At 40.2% G+C, this 20,015-nt stretch overlaps 1 protein-coding gene across 1 annotated transcript; it reads left to right on the top strand.

Annotated features, from left to right (window-relative positions):
* Positions 1-254: 254 nt before the first annotated feature.
* On the top strand, positions 255-19,523 carry LOC117963895 (uncharacterized). Its single transcript, XM_034905528.2, has 3 exons — positions 255-429; positions 16,390-17,972; positions 18,216-19,523. Exons 2-3 carry the CDS (start codon positions 16,533-16,535, stop codon positions 18,600-18,602), a joined length of 1,827 nt encoding a protein of 608 aa, XP_034761419.2. The 5' UTR covers positions 255-429; positions 16,390-16,532; the 3' UTR covers positions 18,603-19,523.
* Positions 19,524-20,015: the final 492 nt, after the last annotated feature.

Here is a 20,015-nt window from a genome sequence, read left to right as displayed (position 1 = left end):
AGTGAGCTCTGAGTAGCGAATAGCTGGGTGTCACCCTGATGAATTCCTAGCTCTGGAACTGTCAATGAGAGACGCTTCTGGGCAGACTGCCAAACCAGGCAGTACGACAGGCAGGCAAGGAGGCAGGCATCCTCCCACAATCAGCTTGCGTTGAGGAGTATCACAACAGAGACTGTTCTAATAATACACCCAGTACAGAGCGCAGTCACAGTGGGCGAGTGAGTGAGAGAGAGAGAGAGAGAGAGCGGGAGAGAGAGAGAGAGAGAGCGAGAGAGAGAGAGAGAGAGAGAGAGAGAGCGAGCACGAGAGAGATCAGCTCTCTCAAAGCTGGATGTTTCTATGTGCACTGTTGTAGCCCATTCATTTAAAGGAGAGCTCTTCTTACTTATTTACAGCACAAGGAGGAGACACGGACCTTGCTCAGAAAAGGTAGGCTACTGCAACCTAGCTACTTACTCAAGGACGCTGATCTGCAGGCACTACAGCTTGGCAAGGTGGAAGTTATTCCATTACTCAGCCTGCATTTGCATCCCTGTGTTGATTAAGGGTGGATGTGCTCTAGTGCAGTTTACAGTGCAGCACTTGCAGATACAAGTTTGGGCAAGTGCAGGCTGCTGAATGACTAGTGCATGGCTGGGGTACAGCAGAATGACCACAGCAGAGGGGGCTGAGTAACAACAGATTGGAAGAGGGCCACCTCAGATGTGATTGACCTGCTAATCCTACTACTGTACTACTTTCCAGCAGCTACTGTTATTTTGACAGCTTGAGCGTTTTAAGAACTCCCAGGTCCTGTATTTAGCTCTGCTCAGCACTATTTGCTAAAAGTCCTATAAATATATAGACAGGCGCAAACACTAAGAGTGAATCTATTTATCAATTTGAAATGGGCTGTGGGTGGTAGTTTCATATTTTTTTATGTTTAGTTCTCCTATAGGCATTATAATACAGTCAAGAATTAGGTATTTATTTTTTATGATGTTTTTTATTTATTTTTGTTGTTAAGTAAATGCTTTTAAGTGGTTTTATTTTCAGCAAACTGTTTTTTTATTTTATTTTGAAATTTGCCCTCTGGCAGATTCACCAGAGGACCTATATTATTGTTGTTTGTGTGTTGTGTGTATCTATATATCAAACCTTTTTAAAACAAACAAAATCAAAGTTATGTCGAGTGTTTTGGTATTATCTTGGATACTGCAAACTTAAAGCAGCTAAAATCATGATGACACTCAACTGGGGAGACCAAAGTAATTTTTTAGCATAAAGGCAGTCTGAGTTTCTTGCTCTAATAGTAATGCTTTATGTTAAGCATATATAAGATATAACCAAGATAGGTCATATTATTAAACCCTTTTCATGTTAGAACTGAACAACAAACGGTCACGACTGCGCCGAATAATATACAGTTAATTACGTAATTAACAGACAATTAACGGACATCTAAGTTTAAGCAATTAAATGCATTTTTTAACATAAATAAAAGGCAGTTTATTTTTTTAAATTTTTTTCCCCCTAACCTTAACACTAACTCAGTGTTAACTGATATTACTCTGTGAGATATTCATTTAATTACCCTATTATTTACTCGTGTAATATAAAACATTATTATTATTATTATTATTATTATTATTATTATTATTATTATTATTATTATTATTATTAAAAAAAAGCTTTTTTAATTGAACCGTAGTATAGATAACGCCAATATTGAGAGAGCGCGTACGATTAATTACTGTAGAACATGACATGCAGATTTACACGTAATGTGTCATTAAAATATACTGTAATGTAACTACTGCTTTTTAAATGTAAAATGCCATATTACAATGTTGCAAAGCGGTAAACGAACAACTTGATCGCTTCAGAGACCCTCCAGTAATATTTCACCTGCTTGACCATGAAAACGTAGCCAGCGTGTGAATGAAACCCAAACTCACCGTGTTTATCACAACAAGGCAGTGACAGGAATCGAATGCAGTTAGAAACGCAGTCAAATACCGAGCCCTTATCCGTCCACGCTTGAATTGATAATAAATAAAGCAGTTTATTATTCGTGAAACCTTTCTCGAATGTTTTTAAATAGGGGCTGTTTTCAATTCTGGGGTTTAAAAACACTTTCTAAACTTAGAAGAAAATTGCAAATGAGGGTCTATGACTGTGGGTCGATTATTTCCTGCTGAATTTCAAAGTTGAAAGTATTTATGGATTCATGGTAAAGGTTTACTAAAAACATAAACTTTTTAAACTGTGTGTAAAAGATCATTTTAGTCCTAATTGTCACAAACGAGGTGACCAGTCTCCTATTGAGATGCGTGCCCTTTCTGTGAACATGATACTCCCTTCCTCCTGGCTTTCCTGCCTGGGGCTGGTGTTGCTTTAAGACCTATTTTCACACTCTCATGACATGTGTAAATGAGTCAGAATTGGGTGTTACATATTCACAAAAATCCTGTTGCTAGATGCACTCCCATCAATAGAAACTGTTCACAGCACAGGAATGCAGTCGGATGGAGCTGGCTTGCTCCACAGTGCTGTAGGGTACTGGTTACACACTTCTCTGCCAAATCATCTTCTTAAGAAGTGGTGATATGGCTTGTCGGTTCATACAAAACACAGCCGAGTGCACACTGCAGATTAACTGCTCTTTATCTTCCCTGTAACTACAGGATATTCATATAAGGATCTCAAACTGCAATGCTGCTGCAGCATGTTCAGAGAAACTGCAGTGTCACTTAACTGGAGTCCGATATCTTTAGATTAATAAAAGCGTATGTCCCAGGTCAGCAGGCATCCTGCAGTGAAACCGGATTTCAAGGAGATCTTCCAAGCAGCTTGGAAAAGCTCGAATCCATTTGGTGAGGTCTCACTGTGTTTTTTTTACTGCACTTATTGTATTGTATTCGAAGTGCAGTTGTTTTTCCTATGATTCACATCACTTCCTTGCACCTCGGTCCCACCCAGCCGATAGCCCACACTGGAAAGGAGATGGTGAAAAACAACATGCAGAGCTCAGAAAGCAGCACTATAATGCATGGCACCCATCCCACAGCCTGCAAGACACACAACTACCAATCAATTAGGGAGGCCACATGGCATGTTTTGAATGATACAAACTCTACTTAAAATGTTTGAAACATATATGATTTTCTAAAGGTTCCTTTTTTTTCTTTTTGCCCAGACTACTGGGCACTTTAGCCAGGTAATTAATAAGGATCTTCAATTGGACTAATTGTGTTTGTGTATTGAGTGTATTCCGGAAGTATTTGTGTTCCTGGTTAGGTCTTTGTAATTGTATACGACTGTGCTAATGCATTTAAAGAATACAGCCTAGTGTATCCAGGCTACTGTCACTTTAAGAAGCTCATAACCCATTCCCTCGTTCACCTCTGATTGGACATACTATAGATCGGTAATAAAGACCTCTGAAATTGAACTGCAGTATGTAAAACTAAACCCAAGAAGTAGCTCTGAAGCTGCATTCATTAGGGGATATAAATATAAATATACTGTATTGTGTATGGATTCTGTGAATTTGCTAAATGGTGTGTTTGCACTGTTTTTGACTGTATGTTTCCAGTGTGAGAGAGAGAGAGAGAGAGAGAGAGAGAGAGAGAGAGAGAGAGAGAGAGAGAGAGAGAGAGAGAGAGAGACAAACAGAGGGCGAGGAGGTATTTAGCATTAATGAGATCTCACACAAACATCCCTGTCTCACAGTTTCGCTGTGATATTTGCTTTTCTAGTTATTATATCTAGTGTATTTATAGTCTGGCTCCTGACAGATCACACAGCTTCACTTGTTTCTCTGCAGGCACCCTGATTGTACAATCACAGCTTCCCATCATGCTTGCCATTAACTCTTCAGTCAAATAGCGTCGCTCAAAACTTTTGTTTTTAAGTGACACTACTGCATGCAGGAAAGCAGAAATAAGGAGCATTTTAAAACAGATACATCTCATGACATCAACACTGAGCAATTCAAAAGTGTATATTATATTTACTCTCTTAAATAACTGGCAAATGGAACGATGGCTAGATTGCATGCTTTTACTGATACCGTTGGATGGAGAGTATCTTTCAGCTCTGTGGTCTGCTTGCCACCAGTATCTTCTAACCAGATGCAACACATAGAAGGAGCTTTTAAAATATGGACCGCTGAGACTTGTGGTTTATTTCATTTTTTGAATGATACACTTTGCACATGCATATATCGACATCCCGTTAGTCTTTCTGTTCTTTTAGTTCTATGACTGAGCTATGATTCTTGTGTCACAATTGTTTATATCAAGAATAGGAATCTGATAGCCAAAAATACATTTCTGATTCACTTTTTGACATCTAATACTGGTAATAAATAAACATAGCAGCTGTTTTTATGACAGAAATGTGTTTGCACATAGCAGAAAGCACATTGTTGATGTCAGTGGGTTTCATAATAATGATATCCCAAAATGTCCAATATCAATCACTGTATTTCTGAAATCATGAAGATGTAGTGTCTCTTCCCCTGGCCATGCTGGAGCAGGACAGTGGAACTCTACCTATTTGTCATTCTCCTTTTAATCTTGACTTTCTCTCCCATTTTCAAGACCTTGAGAAAGACTTGCAGTTGAAGCATTTGTCGTCGTATTTATTACATTTCTTCTGGTGTTTCTAAATTCAGCACAATTGAGTGTTTATAATGATAGTCCTTGAGCAACCAACAAACCCTTTCCAGAGATTCCTACAGAGTGCTCCACGACAGCTTAACCTTCTAGAGCTCTAGAAGGGTGTATTGTATTGTATTGCACAGTGCAATGGAAACACACCAACACACATTCATCCTGCGATGAGGTTTCACTCATTGCAGACCTGAAGGTAGAGGAGCATTTCTAGACCGGACACACAGAACAGCAATCTGTGATGTGTGAGCTGAACCCTCAAACTGGATCTATTCTCACTACCAATCCTGTGGCCTTTATTTTCACTCCCCAATTTGCATACTCCACCGTTACGCATGGATCCTGTTTTTGCCAGTGCATGTTGAGCTGCAACTCCTGTGTTCATATTTAAATGATATTTATAATTAGCGGTCGCCACCTGCACACTGACAAGTCCCCCACTGTCTGTCTGCAAGGCAACATCTCAAACCGCTTCCCTGGTTAAAAGTTAATGCAAGATGAAACACGCAGTTCACAGTTTTTATTAATCATGTTTTTAGGCGGATTCATCGGGTGAAAATTGTGTGTGTTGTTGTCTTACACTTAGCTAGGAAACATAGATTGCAAGGTAGCAAGGAGAGGAGCTTTGTATTAGTGAGTGATAATGAAGAGAGAGAAAGAGCATGTCTGGAACATATCAGTAACCTGCATAGAACCTGAATTAATCTTCCCCGAGTATCAGTATATCAACATGATTATCAGCATCAGTGAGCATGCAATTTAGCTTTGCTAACTCATTGTTAGCCTTACTGCTTGAACAAGCAACGAACATACAGCTGGAAAAAATGACATGCAGTATTGCAAAGGGTTAAAAACAAGATTCTCCTGTCAGCCCTGCTAATAATAATCAAATAACAATTTACAGGTTTCCAAGAATCCTCCTGCAAACCAACCAATCACAGCTGCTGTTACATCTCCTTTTGGTTTCAATTTGAATGTGTCAAAGCCAATTCAAGAGAAAGGCCTGATCATAGCAAACTGGGCAGGAAATGTATTTGTTACAATCAGTTTGCAGCCCCTGCAGGGTTAAAGAGTAGGAACGCACGAGTCAAGTTCCAGATCTTTCAATAGCGTTCCAAAATCTAAACGTGGGAGTGGCCCTTTGAAAACCAATCAGAAAGCCAATCAACGCGCTCCTGATTCAGGAACATTCCAGTTCTCATCAGCTGACACTTTGATCACCCCAGAAGGAGATGGTGTACCACCTGTTTATTAACTTACTGTATTAGATATGTTTCAGAGTGTCCCAGGCTATTAGTAGCAAGAAAATGAACTGCAGGAGACAGATTCCTTCCCGGGGAGTAGTGGGGTTTTACACATTATTATTATTTATTTCTTAGCAGACGCCCTTATCCAGGGCGACTTACAATTGTTACAAGATATCACATTATTTTTACATACAATTACATTATTTTTTTACATACAATTCCCCATTTATACAGTTGGGTTTTTACTGGAGCAATCTAGGTAAAGTACCTTGCTCAAGGGTACAGCAGCAGTGTCCCCCACTGGGGATTGAACCCACAACCCTCTGGTCAAGAGACCAGAGCCCTAACCACTACTCCACACTGCTGCCCTACACAGCAGTGTAAGCAAGCACAACCACTTTACATGAATAAGCAGGGTTGACTGCTGATCTCTCTGAAGAACCTGTCTGTATTGTAAAGCAAGGGATCTTAACAGGGCAGCTTCAGGATAATCCTAGAATTCTGCATCTGCACTCCCTTAGAAGAATACCAAGAACAAAATGAAAAGCATATGCTGGATCTATGAAGACTGAAAGATAGATTAAATATGAATAACGTCTTATTGCATGGGAGCTGTGTTATTACCCTGTAACTAAGCCTTAATAGCATGTGGTAAATATACCACTGGCTTGTAGCTTGTGGCTATGGTTATCTAATTATAACTGCACTGTCATTGCACTGCTATTACAATGTGGATACATAGTAACTGCAATGTAAATTAACAACCACATGTATTATTACAATTTGATACATTACATTTAGACCTTTTACATTGAACAAAAATGGTATGTTATTATAACAATATTGTTAAATGGGTAGCTAACAGGTAGATGCCAGTTAAAAATGCTGCACAAGTCAATATTTTGTGCAAAGCTTATGATTAAAAAAGATTTAAAAAAAAATACAAAAACGAATCTGAGTAAGATTGAAAATGAAACGCCTACAATCTGTCTATTGGTGGAGTGACCCCAATAAAGCACTAACCGCTACAAGGAGACAGACACTCATTAGCATATTAACAGACACAAGCAAGCAGAGAAAAGGCGAGAGCTGAGGGGGATGGAACTCTGCGTGACTTTGTGATGAGCTGTTTAAGAGCAAATATTAATGAAATTCACGAAAACAGATTCCTGCCGAGGTGGAGATCAGTACACCGTATTGTCAGTGTCACAAGAAAACACAATTGCATTGACATGCTTAAGCAAGGCTTTCAGGAAGTGGTTGGTGTGGTCCGGATAGCTTGACCTCAGCGTTTAGTGGGGTAACAAGACGTGTTTTTAACAGTTTTAAAAGCAGCTCACAGAGGGATTTCTATACCAGCCAGGCTGTCTTGGGACTTCTTCCTCATATTCCACAGCGCTGGAGCTTTTCTGCACTAAGCTTGTTTTAACCTCTACCAGCCCTAGAAGATTATGAATGCAATACCCAATGCAACCTGGCATTGTTTTAAAACAGTGCGTTTAGCGTAATTACTGTGTGGCTTTGAAATCAGTGAATGCTTTTATTTCACTCTCTGACTCGGATATTGAGACAGTGAATAATTAGAACAGGGCCCAGGCTTTATTCAGTATTGGACAGCTATGGCCAGAAAGTTCTGCATCACCCTATAGAATTAATTCATTTTGCTTCATGAAGTCAAAGGAAACCAATATATATATATTTCAATAGTGTGTTAGTCTCAATCCTAAAATTCTAAGTGATACAAAACTTTTGGCCATGGTTGTACACCACTAAGTCCTTTGTTTCTTGTTTCATAACATTGACATGGAATCTTCTCATGCCACAAAATATGATTACTGACTGGAGTAAACCCTTAGAAGATTCTCAATCAAGGTATGTTTTAATGTTTTTATTTTTAAACTTAAAAAGAAATTGTTTACACACACACGCACACACACGCACATGCACGCACGCATGCACGCACACACACACACACACACACACACACACACACACAAAGAAACAAAGTATTTCTATCGTTTTCTGAGAAACACACTGAATGAAAACGTTGCTTTATTTTATTTTTTTTAATAAATGGGGCACTACACATTTAAATGTATAATGTGCTGGACACAATGCAATACTCAGCAGAGATACAGTACAGAGTGTCTATTCATAACTAGCCTACAGAGGGCGCCCTGATGCTTCGGATGTAGGTGTTTTCCAAAGTCGCCATGTTGATTCCCCTGTAATGTGCTGTAAATACTCAAAGTTACTATTTCTTATGTATGAATTCATATTTAAAATATTTTACCAAGTCTACAATTGGTAGCAACAGTTCCCATGACAAGCACAAAGTGGTACATATTGTTTTCATGGAAGTTGAATATCAGGGGCTCTTTATTTATTTATTTATTCCACCGGGGGTGGACTCAGTGTTAATGAGATCCACTGCGCCCATGTGGCTCTCTAGTGACTCTCCCCAAAACTCTGTTTCAGAACACTGTCGATTCCCTGAATGCATGCAAAGGCAAGCCAGAGCGTTCTTTCAAAAGGAGTAAGTGGTTGTGCTGTCAGCTCTTCTTCTGGTGAGCTGACGCTCCTTCCTAACCAAACGGGCGGGCTTGTCTTAGTTATTATTGATGTGGTTTGCCATTAACACTGGAAATGTTCTACAGCCCATATTTAAAAAAAGAAATCCCTTGTGAAAGGCAAGGTGTTTTTGAAATGCGTCGGGACTGCAGGATACAGTCCTGTTTATGCAACTTGTGCATGACTGTGCAATTGCTTTGTGTACTTCCCATTTTTACAGAAAGAAAAGATTATGAATAACAAAAACCACAGAAGGCACAAAACATATGACAATACATATGCATATTTTTTTCCTTTTACAAAAAACTGGAAACTGAGCGTCAGAGTAAATGCTTTGTGAATAGGGCCTATGTGACTTGATTTACACCTATTAGCTAACTACGGTGTAATAACACGGTTATTACTCACACATGTTGTTACAATGTAATTACATGTTTAATCACATGTTTATTTGGGCAGTTTGCAATGCCTGAGATCCTGAGATCATTTATCTTGTGATCTCAACATGATAAACTTGAAATGTTGAATGTCAAGCCATTTTTTTGTAATCTCGATATACTGTATATATAGAGAGAGGGATAGATAGATATAAAGAGATAGATTTTCTAAGCATGTTCTGACCTGCTGTTTTATAAAAGCAAGTCATTTGAACAATTAAATGGTATTTAGTTAGCTTTTGCTATCATTTTTTTACTGAAAAAAAGCCTTGTCTCAACAATCTACTGTATTTTTTTATTTAAAATGTTAACTGTGGATAATTTATTTTTAGGAGTATTATTAACCAAATAGAGGCGTTTTAGTTGAAAAAACAGTCCACATGAAAATATCTAGAATATTATGATGCGTCCGTAACTGATAAAACATAAAACATCTTTAGCATATTATTTTCATAAACAGATAATAATATATTTCAATATGTTTCATTGCACTCACATCTTGTGTATATATTAAAAGTAAACCAAACAGATAATGTGTGTAACATGTATCTGATATCAATAGCAGGGTCAACAATGTGAAAATATGATTTCATTAAATATGCAATACTACAGAGACAATGAGGATATATCTGAATTTATGTCAGCAAAAAACTAAAAAAGAAAGCAACATTTTTTTTGTTTATTAACACAGTTTTTTGTGTTTATAATTGCTTCTAATTCTATGAAATGGATATTTTTTTCTCTCTCTCTACTTCATACCAGTATGAAGTAAGTTTCCCTGCCATACTATATCTTTGTAATTAAATCTGTATATATCTGTAATTCCATTCCATTGAAATGCATGGATTCTATGTTGTTTACTTACAATTGATACAGTCCTGACCTATATTTATTTGTCACGGTATGAATCCAGTAACCCAGTAAAAACAAAACATCTCCCGGGTATACAGCTGCATTATTTAGAGAATTGTACAGTTTTTTGGGGGGTTTTTTGATAGCGTGCCTTTTGATTTTCAAAGCACTTTCTTTTCAGTACTTTGACACAAAATTAAATTTGACACAAAAAGTAAATCACAAAATTATGGAATTTTAAGTAAAATGCATTTTGCCTTTGTGTAAACGCTATAATAAAACCCTACTTTTTAAAGACAAAGAGACTGTCTTGGTATAATTTATTGGACCTCTAGAAGCTATATATATATATATATATATATATATATATATATATATATATATATATATATATATATATATATATATATATATATAGCTAGATAGATAGATAGATAGCTAGATAGAGAGATAGATAGATAGAGAGATATAGTAAGTATTGCACTGATGAGTTAATCGGGGTGCTTTCCATCGTAAGTCTACGTGTATTTCTTTCATCTACTTGTCTATTTGCAGTGATCGATTTCAAAGAAGAAAAAAAGCTTTTGGCAAGAAGTGATAGTACATCTTCGGTTTTTCTGTAAATGTGGCAGCTTATCAGTTACATGTTATCAGAGGGTAGGAAACGATTACGGTTTTTTTTTTTTTGTCCCCTGTTGTAAGGATCATCTTGTCAGAAGGACCAACTGTTGGCATTTAAAAAAAAAAAAAAAAAAGATTTAACCTTTTAGAATGTTAAGAATTAATTTGGGGTATTTTTTTTTTTCAATGTCGTCCTGTATCTTAACACGTACTGAGTTGTGGTATTAATTTGACTAAATAGCACATATATTTATACTGTAATGCTATTTCTCTGAACACTAGAGAAGCACACAGCATACAGCTTTGCAACAGTGTGTGCGTGCGTGCGTGCACGTGTGTGTGTGCATGCGTGTGTGTGTATTAGTTTTACTACATATCTCAAAACAAGTCACATGTAGCATATGGTATTCTTTGGTTATAATGTAATTACCGCTCTTTTCTTCTTCCTCCCCTTTCAATTTGCCATTTGCTTTTTACACTATATTAAGATCCCCTGTGTTAAATATTTGGCAGACATGTTGTAATCATAACCTGAAAATATTAGACAAATCCTCTTTGCCAGATCTTACCTTTAAACCCCTGAATAACGCAGGCATGCTTTACAATAATAGAAAGGGTTGAAAGTGTGCTGTCATTTTTAAGAACTGTATAAGAGAATATTTATAACCTCTACTGGTAATAAAACAAACCTTCAAGTCTTGAAGAGGATTCCTTGTCATGGAATATACCCGCATTATTTTGCGTTATAAAGCTAAATATTTGGCAAGCTAAATGCTGAACTAATTCAAAGTTTGATTCTCATTATAAATACCCCCGTCGGTCATGAATTTTTAATTACATTTTTTGAAATTTTATTATTATTATTACTTATTTCTTAGCAGACGCCCTTATCCAGGGCGACTTACAATTGTTACAAGATATCACATTATACATTATTTCACATTATACAGATATCACATTATTTTACATACAATTACCCATTTATACAGTTGGGTTTTTACTGGAGCAATCTAGGTAAAGTACCTTGCTCAAGGGTACAACAGCAGTGTCCCCCACTGGGGATTGAACCCATGACCCTCCGGTCAAGAGTCCAGAGCCCAGAGCCCTAACCACTACTCCACACTGCTGCCCAAATTTTAAAACAGTTTGTGTGAACTCTATGGAGTTCGAGAAGTCGCCCTGCCATAACGAAAAAAAACCAAAAAAAACCCCATAATAAGCATTATTAAACAGATACATAGATAGGAAACAACATAGTTCAATTCTACACGCAGTGAATGAAGGGGATCCACACTGACCGATAACAGTAAATAATCAGAATCTAAATAATATTGAATGCCACTTTTCTAAAAATACTTTTTGGAAGTTTTGGAAGAGCGGATTAAGTAGTTGCTATTAAAAACACACAAAGATCAATCAGCAGTTTGACCTTTGGGGCTTTGCATCCACAAACCACTGTGGACACAGATAAAGACATGCAGAACCCAGAGGACCTGGCTTCTGCACACCCACTGATTTCCTTTAGTTTGACATGAATTGGGCTGCTGTGTTCTTGTGCTCACAGTTGTATGCATGTGAAAAAATACTTGTGCATGCAGTTTCATATCTCTGTCTGGTGTCAGCACTAATCAAGCTCTGGAACACGCAAACACATCAGAAAAACAGGCATTGTATTGTTTTAGCATTTATCTGGGGGAGACCTTTACAAAGCCCACGTGTGAGCCTGTTCTGTGGCATTATTGAATCAGATTGACCAGATCCAGGGTGTCATTTTAGTTATCAAAGACGTCTGGGTAGCGCTTTATTTTGAGTGTCATAAACACGTATATTATTCATATGCAAGTAACCATTTGCTGAAGCTTAGCTTCATGTTAATAACCAGTCAATAGAAATGCCGTGGATGTGTGTGTGTCTATCATTGGGCTGCCATTGGAGCTCATATTTCCTATGTATGTGGACAGTAGAAAAAGTCAAAGACTGGTATGTAGTGTTGCTGCTTTTATTCCATCAGCTATCCACACTGCCTAACTAATGCACATTTAAACCACATGACTGCCATTCATAATCGCATTCTCAAGCTGTGATGGGCTGTGTACCAGTCTTTGTTTGTTTGTAATGGGGAGTATAGTGGAAGGGTGTGTGTGTGTGTGTGTGTGTGTGTGTGCGTGCGTGAGTGCGTGTGTTCACACGTACGAGATTGGAATGGGCATTCTTTAGCAAGTTATCAAGGTTATAAGAATCTAGGTCATGGGTGGTTTGTCAAGAGTTTCCGGTTGGTCGGGCTAATGATGATTTGATCTTCAAAACCATTGACACAAACTTTCAGAACCATGGGCATTCACTGATTTGTGTCAGCTGAATGCTATGTATCAGGAATGGGCTGTGCCGTTTTGATGAACCATTGAATAGGAATTTGCTATGAGGTATTAAACGTCTGTGTGTAATTTGATACCAATTTTATAAAATTATCAAATTACAAACAAAATATTTCACTTACAAAACAAAATCCTTATTTGCTCAATTTCTATCTGCAATACTGCGCCCCTTCAGTGTTTTGAGAGTTATTCAGAATCCCTTTCATTATAGAATGAAACTTATCAGGGTTTTACAATGAGTTTCAGCTGCACTGGTAACTTTATTATTAGACAAGCAACTTCCGCTGTAAGTTGAAATTAGTTTCAAAATAGTTGCTTTGTATTGCCCCAGCCTTCACGCACAGTGTTACTGTACACAGCCACATTATCTGTTTTTACAGTCTTAATAAGATGACCCAAGCTGTGGGCCCTTATCAGTGTGCTTGAATTTGTCTAAGCAGACATGTTCTAGCTAATTACTAAGAGAGTATGTTTTAGTCACACACACACACACATATATATATAACACACAGTATTTGCTTTTCACTGAACCGAGGAAAATAATCTACTTGATGTAATTCACACATAGGTGAATGCCAGATTATACATAATTTATTCTAATCCGCAGGACCTTCAACAAACGTGTTTTTATGTGTGTTTTATTTTAAAAAGCGCATCTTTTATTGCAATCATAACAATCAGGTAATAAAAGGCCATCAAGATAAGAAGTCTCCAGGCATGAAATGTTGTGGGTCCCTGATATTTGCAGAGCCTGTATGGATTTGAGTCAGCCCCCCGGGCCCGGGCACTGCGTGGGATGAGCTTGGTTCCACCTGCTCTTTCTGTTGATGTTCTTTGTCTCAGTAACAAGCCTCTGGTTCCAGTCTCCCATTGGCCACACTGCCCTTTCTAACTGAGTAATCATAGTGGGTGGCAGTAAGCGGCCCGATGCTGTGGTGATGCTGAGCTGACGTGGGCCCCTAATGGCATTGTGAGAGCTCAGTATTACTCACCCTGCACGCACTGCACTCTAGGGAGAGTTCGGGAGCTTCGACACAGAAAAGCAAACTTTCACTCACACTACTGCTGTTTTTAAACTTGGAAAAAAAAACATTCAGCCTGGCACTAAAGTGTGTTTGTTTTTTACGCAAGTCTGCACGCTTGTGAGCTAATCTGTCAGGCTATATCTTTGGGACGGTTTTCAATTGGATTTGCAGGAATCTGATTTCTCTGAAGACTGCACAGGGATTCAATGGGACATGCCGTGATCTTGAACAGAGGTCAGTTGACATGCATTTAATAATTCCCTTTCCTTACAGTTAAACTGGGTACTATTGCTTTTGTAAAAAGCCAGCGCTGGTTCTAAGGCAACAGAGTTGGCTCAGCGCAAAGCCGTTGTTGATGTCAGCTCTTTGGTCCGTGGTTTGCTGCAAAGCTCATTTAAAATATTCTATTTTGTGTTAATATTAATGCATCTAACAAGACAAATTGTATGATGTTAGAAATAACTGGTGGTAAAGATGTAACTTAACCGTCCCTAATAAATGATCCTAGAGGCGAACCTTTCCTAACAAAGCAGAGCTTAACTGTACCTTATTGTTCTGATGACAGGTAAACACTCAGGGGTCCTGTTCAAATGCCAGTTACTGGTGATTGTCTGCAATATCCACAGCTTTACAGCAGTCACCTCCAAAAGGGAGAACAAATCCATGGATACAAGTGTGCTGTTTAACATGTCCCTGGAGTTAAAGCAGTTCTGTACAGCAGAGATGAAATATAACAGAATCGACTATTTCATTTGCACTGCCCGCAATGTTGTGCTGTCTCACCTCTGGTAAAATGACCAGCACAGCGCAGCGTTTACCTACATATCCTATATTGAATATCTGTACCTCGGCTAGGGAGTTAGCTTTCTGTTAACATTAGAAGTGCCACGGCATCGTTTAAATCTTTAAGCCCAGGCTTCTTGTCGGAGCATGTTTCAATGTAGTTAGCCTCTATCAAACTATGCGTTCCAGTGTGACTGCAGTGCCCTGCCCTGAAATGCTTTGGCATCAGTCATGCTATTGAAATAGTATATTTTACATTGTAACTAATGTAGGCTGTAGAAACAGTGTTAACAGAGGGCTGGTACAGCAGCTGCTTTGTGTTTTTAAATATTCAAGATTTACTGTATTACCCATTCCACCTGTTTCTAAACAGTGCTTAATATCTCAGCTGTGATCTACTGTCGAAGCAGTATATTAAGACCCTGGTTGAGAATAGGCTGCATTAAAGGGGTTCCGAATAAGTAATAGTCATGTCATTGAGAATTAAAAATAAGGGAGAATGCATGGCAAGCTCAATGCTCTTAAACACAGCGTATGTATGCAGACCCATAAGAGGAATCCATTTACAGGTACGATTGCAAAATGTATTTAAGTGAAGGCAATCTTCATTACTGTTCAAATGGGACATTGAAAAGCCAGTGATCAAATTCAGCTGGTTACCGCATGTTATACAGCTGTGGCCAAAGATTTTGCATCATCCTATAGAAATAACACATTTTGCTTAATAAAGTCGAATGAAACCTGCTGAATAATGTTGAAATGTTGATATTGAATTACATACCGCTTTGTAGTTTTCCATATACTAAACGAAAAACTGACAACTATTATGACTTCCGGTAGACTTTTGCGATATCATTTTGTAATTTCTTTAATTACACAATGATAAATAAAATATCTAAATTATATTCATATAGTTATTTTTTGTCTTAAAATTATGTCTCAATCCTAAAATTGTTGGTGATGCAAAAGTTTTGGCCAGAGATGTACCTGCACAGCACCATTGAGAGCAGAAGATTACAATCAAGATTGCAAACTGTAGTCAATCTTTCTGCACGCTACAACCCTAACCCTAACCCTTTTCTGAAACAATTAAGTGCTACACTGTGGCTATGTGGGGTTTACCTGTTGGGTTGCTCATGCATGCCACATTATTCAGGGTTTCAGTACAGGGGAGGGGGGTTGCTATGGGGGTTGTTGCAGGGTGGGATATACAGAGTGACCCCCCCACCCCCTCTGGAAACAGACAGCATACATGACATATGCATGCGTCTGTAATTCAGCGCCAATATTGTGCAAAAATCATACCGGTTATTTAAATTGCCGGTACAGTACCAGCAATTGAAAAGGAAAACCCCAGGTGCTCTTTTCCACTAAGTTGGTAAAATATTGTCCTCTTACTGTTCCTTGCAATGCGATTAACATGTTTCCACAGATAGGGGCTTTTCACCAAATTCTGGAGTTTTTAAATACGCAAGAAAAACACAATAGTTTTTTTTTTAAATGCTGTTATCGTTTTCCATGGGAAAAAAAAAAGTGAGTTTGTCGGCGTGTTTTCTACCTAATTCAAATAGCGCAACCTTAATCTGTTAATAATCTTTTCAATGCACAAGCTAATATTACAGATTCAAATGGCGCTGTTCTGGACTCCACAAGGTGTCTTTTTCAATGTTTTCAAGTCTTCAATTCAAATGTGTGCGTGCTGGGTTGCCCCTGCCCTACCATCACACCACTAAATAAAGATAGAAACCCAGCAGACACATAGATATTTGCTCTCACTTCAAACACTTACCACTACTTTACAAACTGTTTTCTTGTTGCAGGTGAGCTACAAGTGAAGCTTCACGCTCTGTGAGGAGCCAGTAATGCTGCCCCAACGAACAGCAACTTTAAACCCAATCTTCACGCCAGAGGCCCATGTGACCTAAGACTAGCCTGTGGGAGCGCAGATCTGCCGCGAGGCCAAATGAATTCGGCTCCAGAGCGCAGGAAAGAATGTTTGCCTCCAAAGAAGAGAGAGTTCCAGGCTCCGAAGCAGCAAGTCTCAGCCGAGGAACCCCCCAAAGATTCCTTCAAGCAGCCTGCGCTGCAGTGGAGGAAACGCACAGAACCCCAGGCCAAGGACCCGGCCCATTGCAGCAACACTTCACTTGTGACCTCGAAGTATCCCACACACAGTCCACAGTGGTTCACCTCCCTCCCAGCAGCACAGCAAAACCCCTTCATGTGGGGGAGCCATTACCCCAGGACTGTTGACCCCTCTGCCGCCTATAACAGCTTCCTCTGTCCCCCTCCGCTGACCTCCAGGTGGAAGCACAACCCAAATCCTCAGTCAGCCCCCAGAGCCCCCAGCGAGTACCAGCCTGGTTATGGAGTCGCTCCAAGGGAGTTATGGCCTTACCTGTCTGCAGGGAAGCAGGCCTTCAGTCCCCCACTTCCTTCACCTAGCGCCCAACCCCTCCAGCAGCCCCCCTACCCTAGGGATCGCCCGCATGGTCACAGGAAGCACTTGACTACTGAAGCTACTAATGGGTTTGACAGGACGGAGATGGGGCCAGGGAGTCCTTTCTCTCAGCACCACTTCAAGCGCAGAGCTCCTGAGAACTACCCCAATGGTAAGAGGAAATGCCTTGGAGATCAGAGATTGTTGGATACCACCTCTTCTAAGCACACCAGGCCATCCGAAGCAGCAAACTCACATTCCCCAGACTACAGAAAGGACCAACAGCTGTTCTGTCAACCACATTCCCCCGCCCCGGCCACCGTAGAGAGTAGGAGTGCAAAGCCTGCTGCTCTAGACCAGGCGAGCCCCGTGCTCTCCACTGGATGGGCTCAAATCTTTTATGGCTTGCCGGCTTCATCCACCTATACGGGAATACAGCGTCCTCCCCTCGGCTATTCTGTTTACAGCCATCTAGACCCTGCACAGGGCCCAGCTATCCCCTTTTACAGCCAGCAAGGGGAATCGTATCTGACACTCAGGACCTCAGGGCGCCCTTCTGTTTTGAACAGGGTTGTTCCACCTGGAGCCCCTCTGACAGTGGGGGGCTCTGGTCGTGATAGCCAGCACCCCTCTCCTGGAGTCCCTATCGATTATTCAATTCACTCTCCCGCCGGGAGTCCCTCACACACTGCTGCTGGGACCCCTGTCTCTGCCGCCTCTCCCTCCCCCTCCCCAGCTCCCAAGACCCCCCTAGTGCTACCTCACTTCGCGAAGGGTTCCCTCATCCAGCTGTCCACGGGAGAGCTGAGGAGAGTGGAGGACATGCGCATGGAGGACTTCCTGTGTAGTGTGGACGCCAGCCCCGGGCTTCGTCTCAGCTACTGCACCGTGCAGAGGATCAGGGAGAGCCCAGACCCTGGCTTCACTCACCTGCAGGTCCTGCTGAGTGATCACACTACTCAGGTTTGTGTGCTCTAGATGAGACTGTAGACACACACTGTATGTTTTTACATCCAGGCTACCAAATAAACAGTGGCAGTTCAGAATAAACTTAGTATTTTCTGTGACTGATTTATTTAAAAATGTGTACTCACTACATTGCAGCAAGATGATTTTAATGATCCCGACGCTTCCCACTATATAAAAGTTCTGTATTCGATATGCTTTCTTACCTGTACTAAACGTGGATCCCTTTCTGTCCTGTAGGAATCTCTGGATGTTTTGCTGGAATACCCATTTTTTGTGCTCGATCAGGGCTGGTCATCCTGCTGTCCGAACAGGACGGCTCAGATCTACGGGCTCCTCTGCTCCCAGCTCTCAGTGGGGAACGTCTGTCTGGCACTCACCCCTGAGAGCAGCCTTCGGAGAGAGGGGAGCACAGAGCCCACCTCGGTGCCACAGGGCTGCCCCAGAGAGCCCGGGACACAGCCTGTGGGTGCAGCTTCCACCGTCAGGGCAGCCAGCAAGCAAACCCCCAGCTCAGGAACTCCGTCACGGACACGGAGAAGACGATGGTCCGCTCCTGACCTCTGTGTTGTTAACAGGTCTCTGCCGGGTCTACCTCACACACAGAGAGACCCGGATCAGTGGTAAGAGTTAGGAAATGCCAAAGAACTGCACTGCGTTGCACAGAGATTCGTGACCCCGACCAAGGAAGAGTGCTCTCAGGAAACAAGGTCACAGAACCACCTTTTAGGAATACAAATGGAAGATGGTTGTTATCAAACTCTGACCTGTGTCGCGTCCTCAGTTGGATTGACTTTTGATCATCTGTCCCCATTTGCAGTATGGTGGGAAGGAAAGTGCTCTAAAGGCCACTTGCAAAAGACAAGCACACACTTACCAGGAAACTGTTAAAAACCGTTTGGACATCCCTTGCTTTTTACTACGACAGGCACTCGTATATAAATAACAGCATATTATTATTGCCTGTTGTAAGGAAAAGCGCATTTCAGCTGATGTGCCAGGATCAGAAGATGTAACAACTCTGGGAGGACAGGAACATGACGAGATACTTCAGCAGGTGTTCCAGCGACACATGACGAAATATTCCAAGGCTAAACCTGCAACATTGATTTTCTCCTAAGAGGAAGACAGATGGTTAGTGTATGGCTGACTGTTAAAGAATCTCAAGTTTCTGTTTATTTCGTTATTGGGTTTGTATCCTGTCTAAAAACAAGCGGTGGAAAACGATCAAACCAAAGAAATCCCAGCAGTGACACTTTGATCGAGTTTCAAACAGAAAGGCAGGATAGGATCTGCCTTCTCCTGTAAATAGGGAATCCCATTGCAGCCTGACTCGATCAACGAAACCATCAAGACAAAACAGCCTGGGACTGGCTTCAGAGCAATAGGACTACACATTGTTTATTGCATGCATTTAATGTGGACCTTAACATTTCCCTGCACCTTGAAAGTTAGTCGAAGTGGGTCCAGAGATGAACCAGGAATGTATTGTGAATTCAGGAATGGGGCTCTTCAAAGGGATGAAGATCCAAGACTCTCTTTTTTATTTTGGTGATGTTTGTAAATATTGTTTTTTCATAATATTATATATATATATATATATATATATATATATATATATATATATTAGCTCTATATTTTTTAAAACATTTATGTCTAAAGTCATGCAGTATTTGATGGAAATAATAATAAAAAAAGCTTTCTAGATTTTTAAGAACAGGTGTCTGTTAGTTGCTGCTGCATGATTTCTCCTCCTGGAGAATAGTGAGGGTTCTCTTGTGTCATGTGCTGGGTCTGTCCTGTCCTCATTGAGGTTACTCTGAAAGTCTCCCTGTAGAATTTCAAGATCCTGAAATACCTCAATTCCACCACCAGAGGGCACATCCTCAATAGCTGCTGTTCAGTTCAATGAAGTGCAAGGTCAGATTTCTACCACAGTGGGGCAGACATGTTCTTTACAATGGCTTTGTTTAATTGTCAACAATAACCAAACGCAAACATCACTGCACTTGATTTCGTCAAGACGGACAATTATACACT

The sequence above is a fragment of the Acipenser ruthenus genome, chromosome 18, assembly GCF_902713425.1.
Source record: "Acipenser ruthenus chromosome 18, fAciRut3.2 maternal haplotype, whole genome shotgun sequence".
Classification (NCBI taxonomy): domain Eukaryota; kingdom Metazoa; phylum Chordata; class Actinopteri; order Acipenseriformes; family Acipenseridae; genus Acipenser; species Acipenser ruthenus.
The sequence above is the reverse complement of the archived record's forward strand: the minus strand, read 5'-3'. Positions and strand labels throughout refer to the sequence as shown.

Bases quoted from the DNA above. Each gene is read 5' to 3' on its own strand.
- LOC117963895 (XM_034905528.2), top strand. From the start codon at position 16,533: ATGAATTCGGCTCCAGAGCGCAGGAAAGAATGTTTGCCTCCAAAGAAG. The intron at 17,973-18,215 runs GTTTGTGTGCTC...TCTGTCCTGTAG, and splicing joins TGAGTGATCACACTACTCAG to GAATCTCTGGATGTTTTGCT.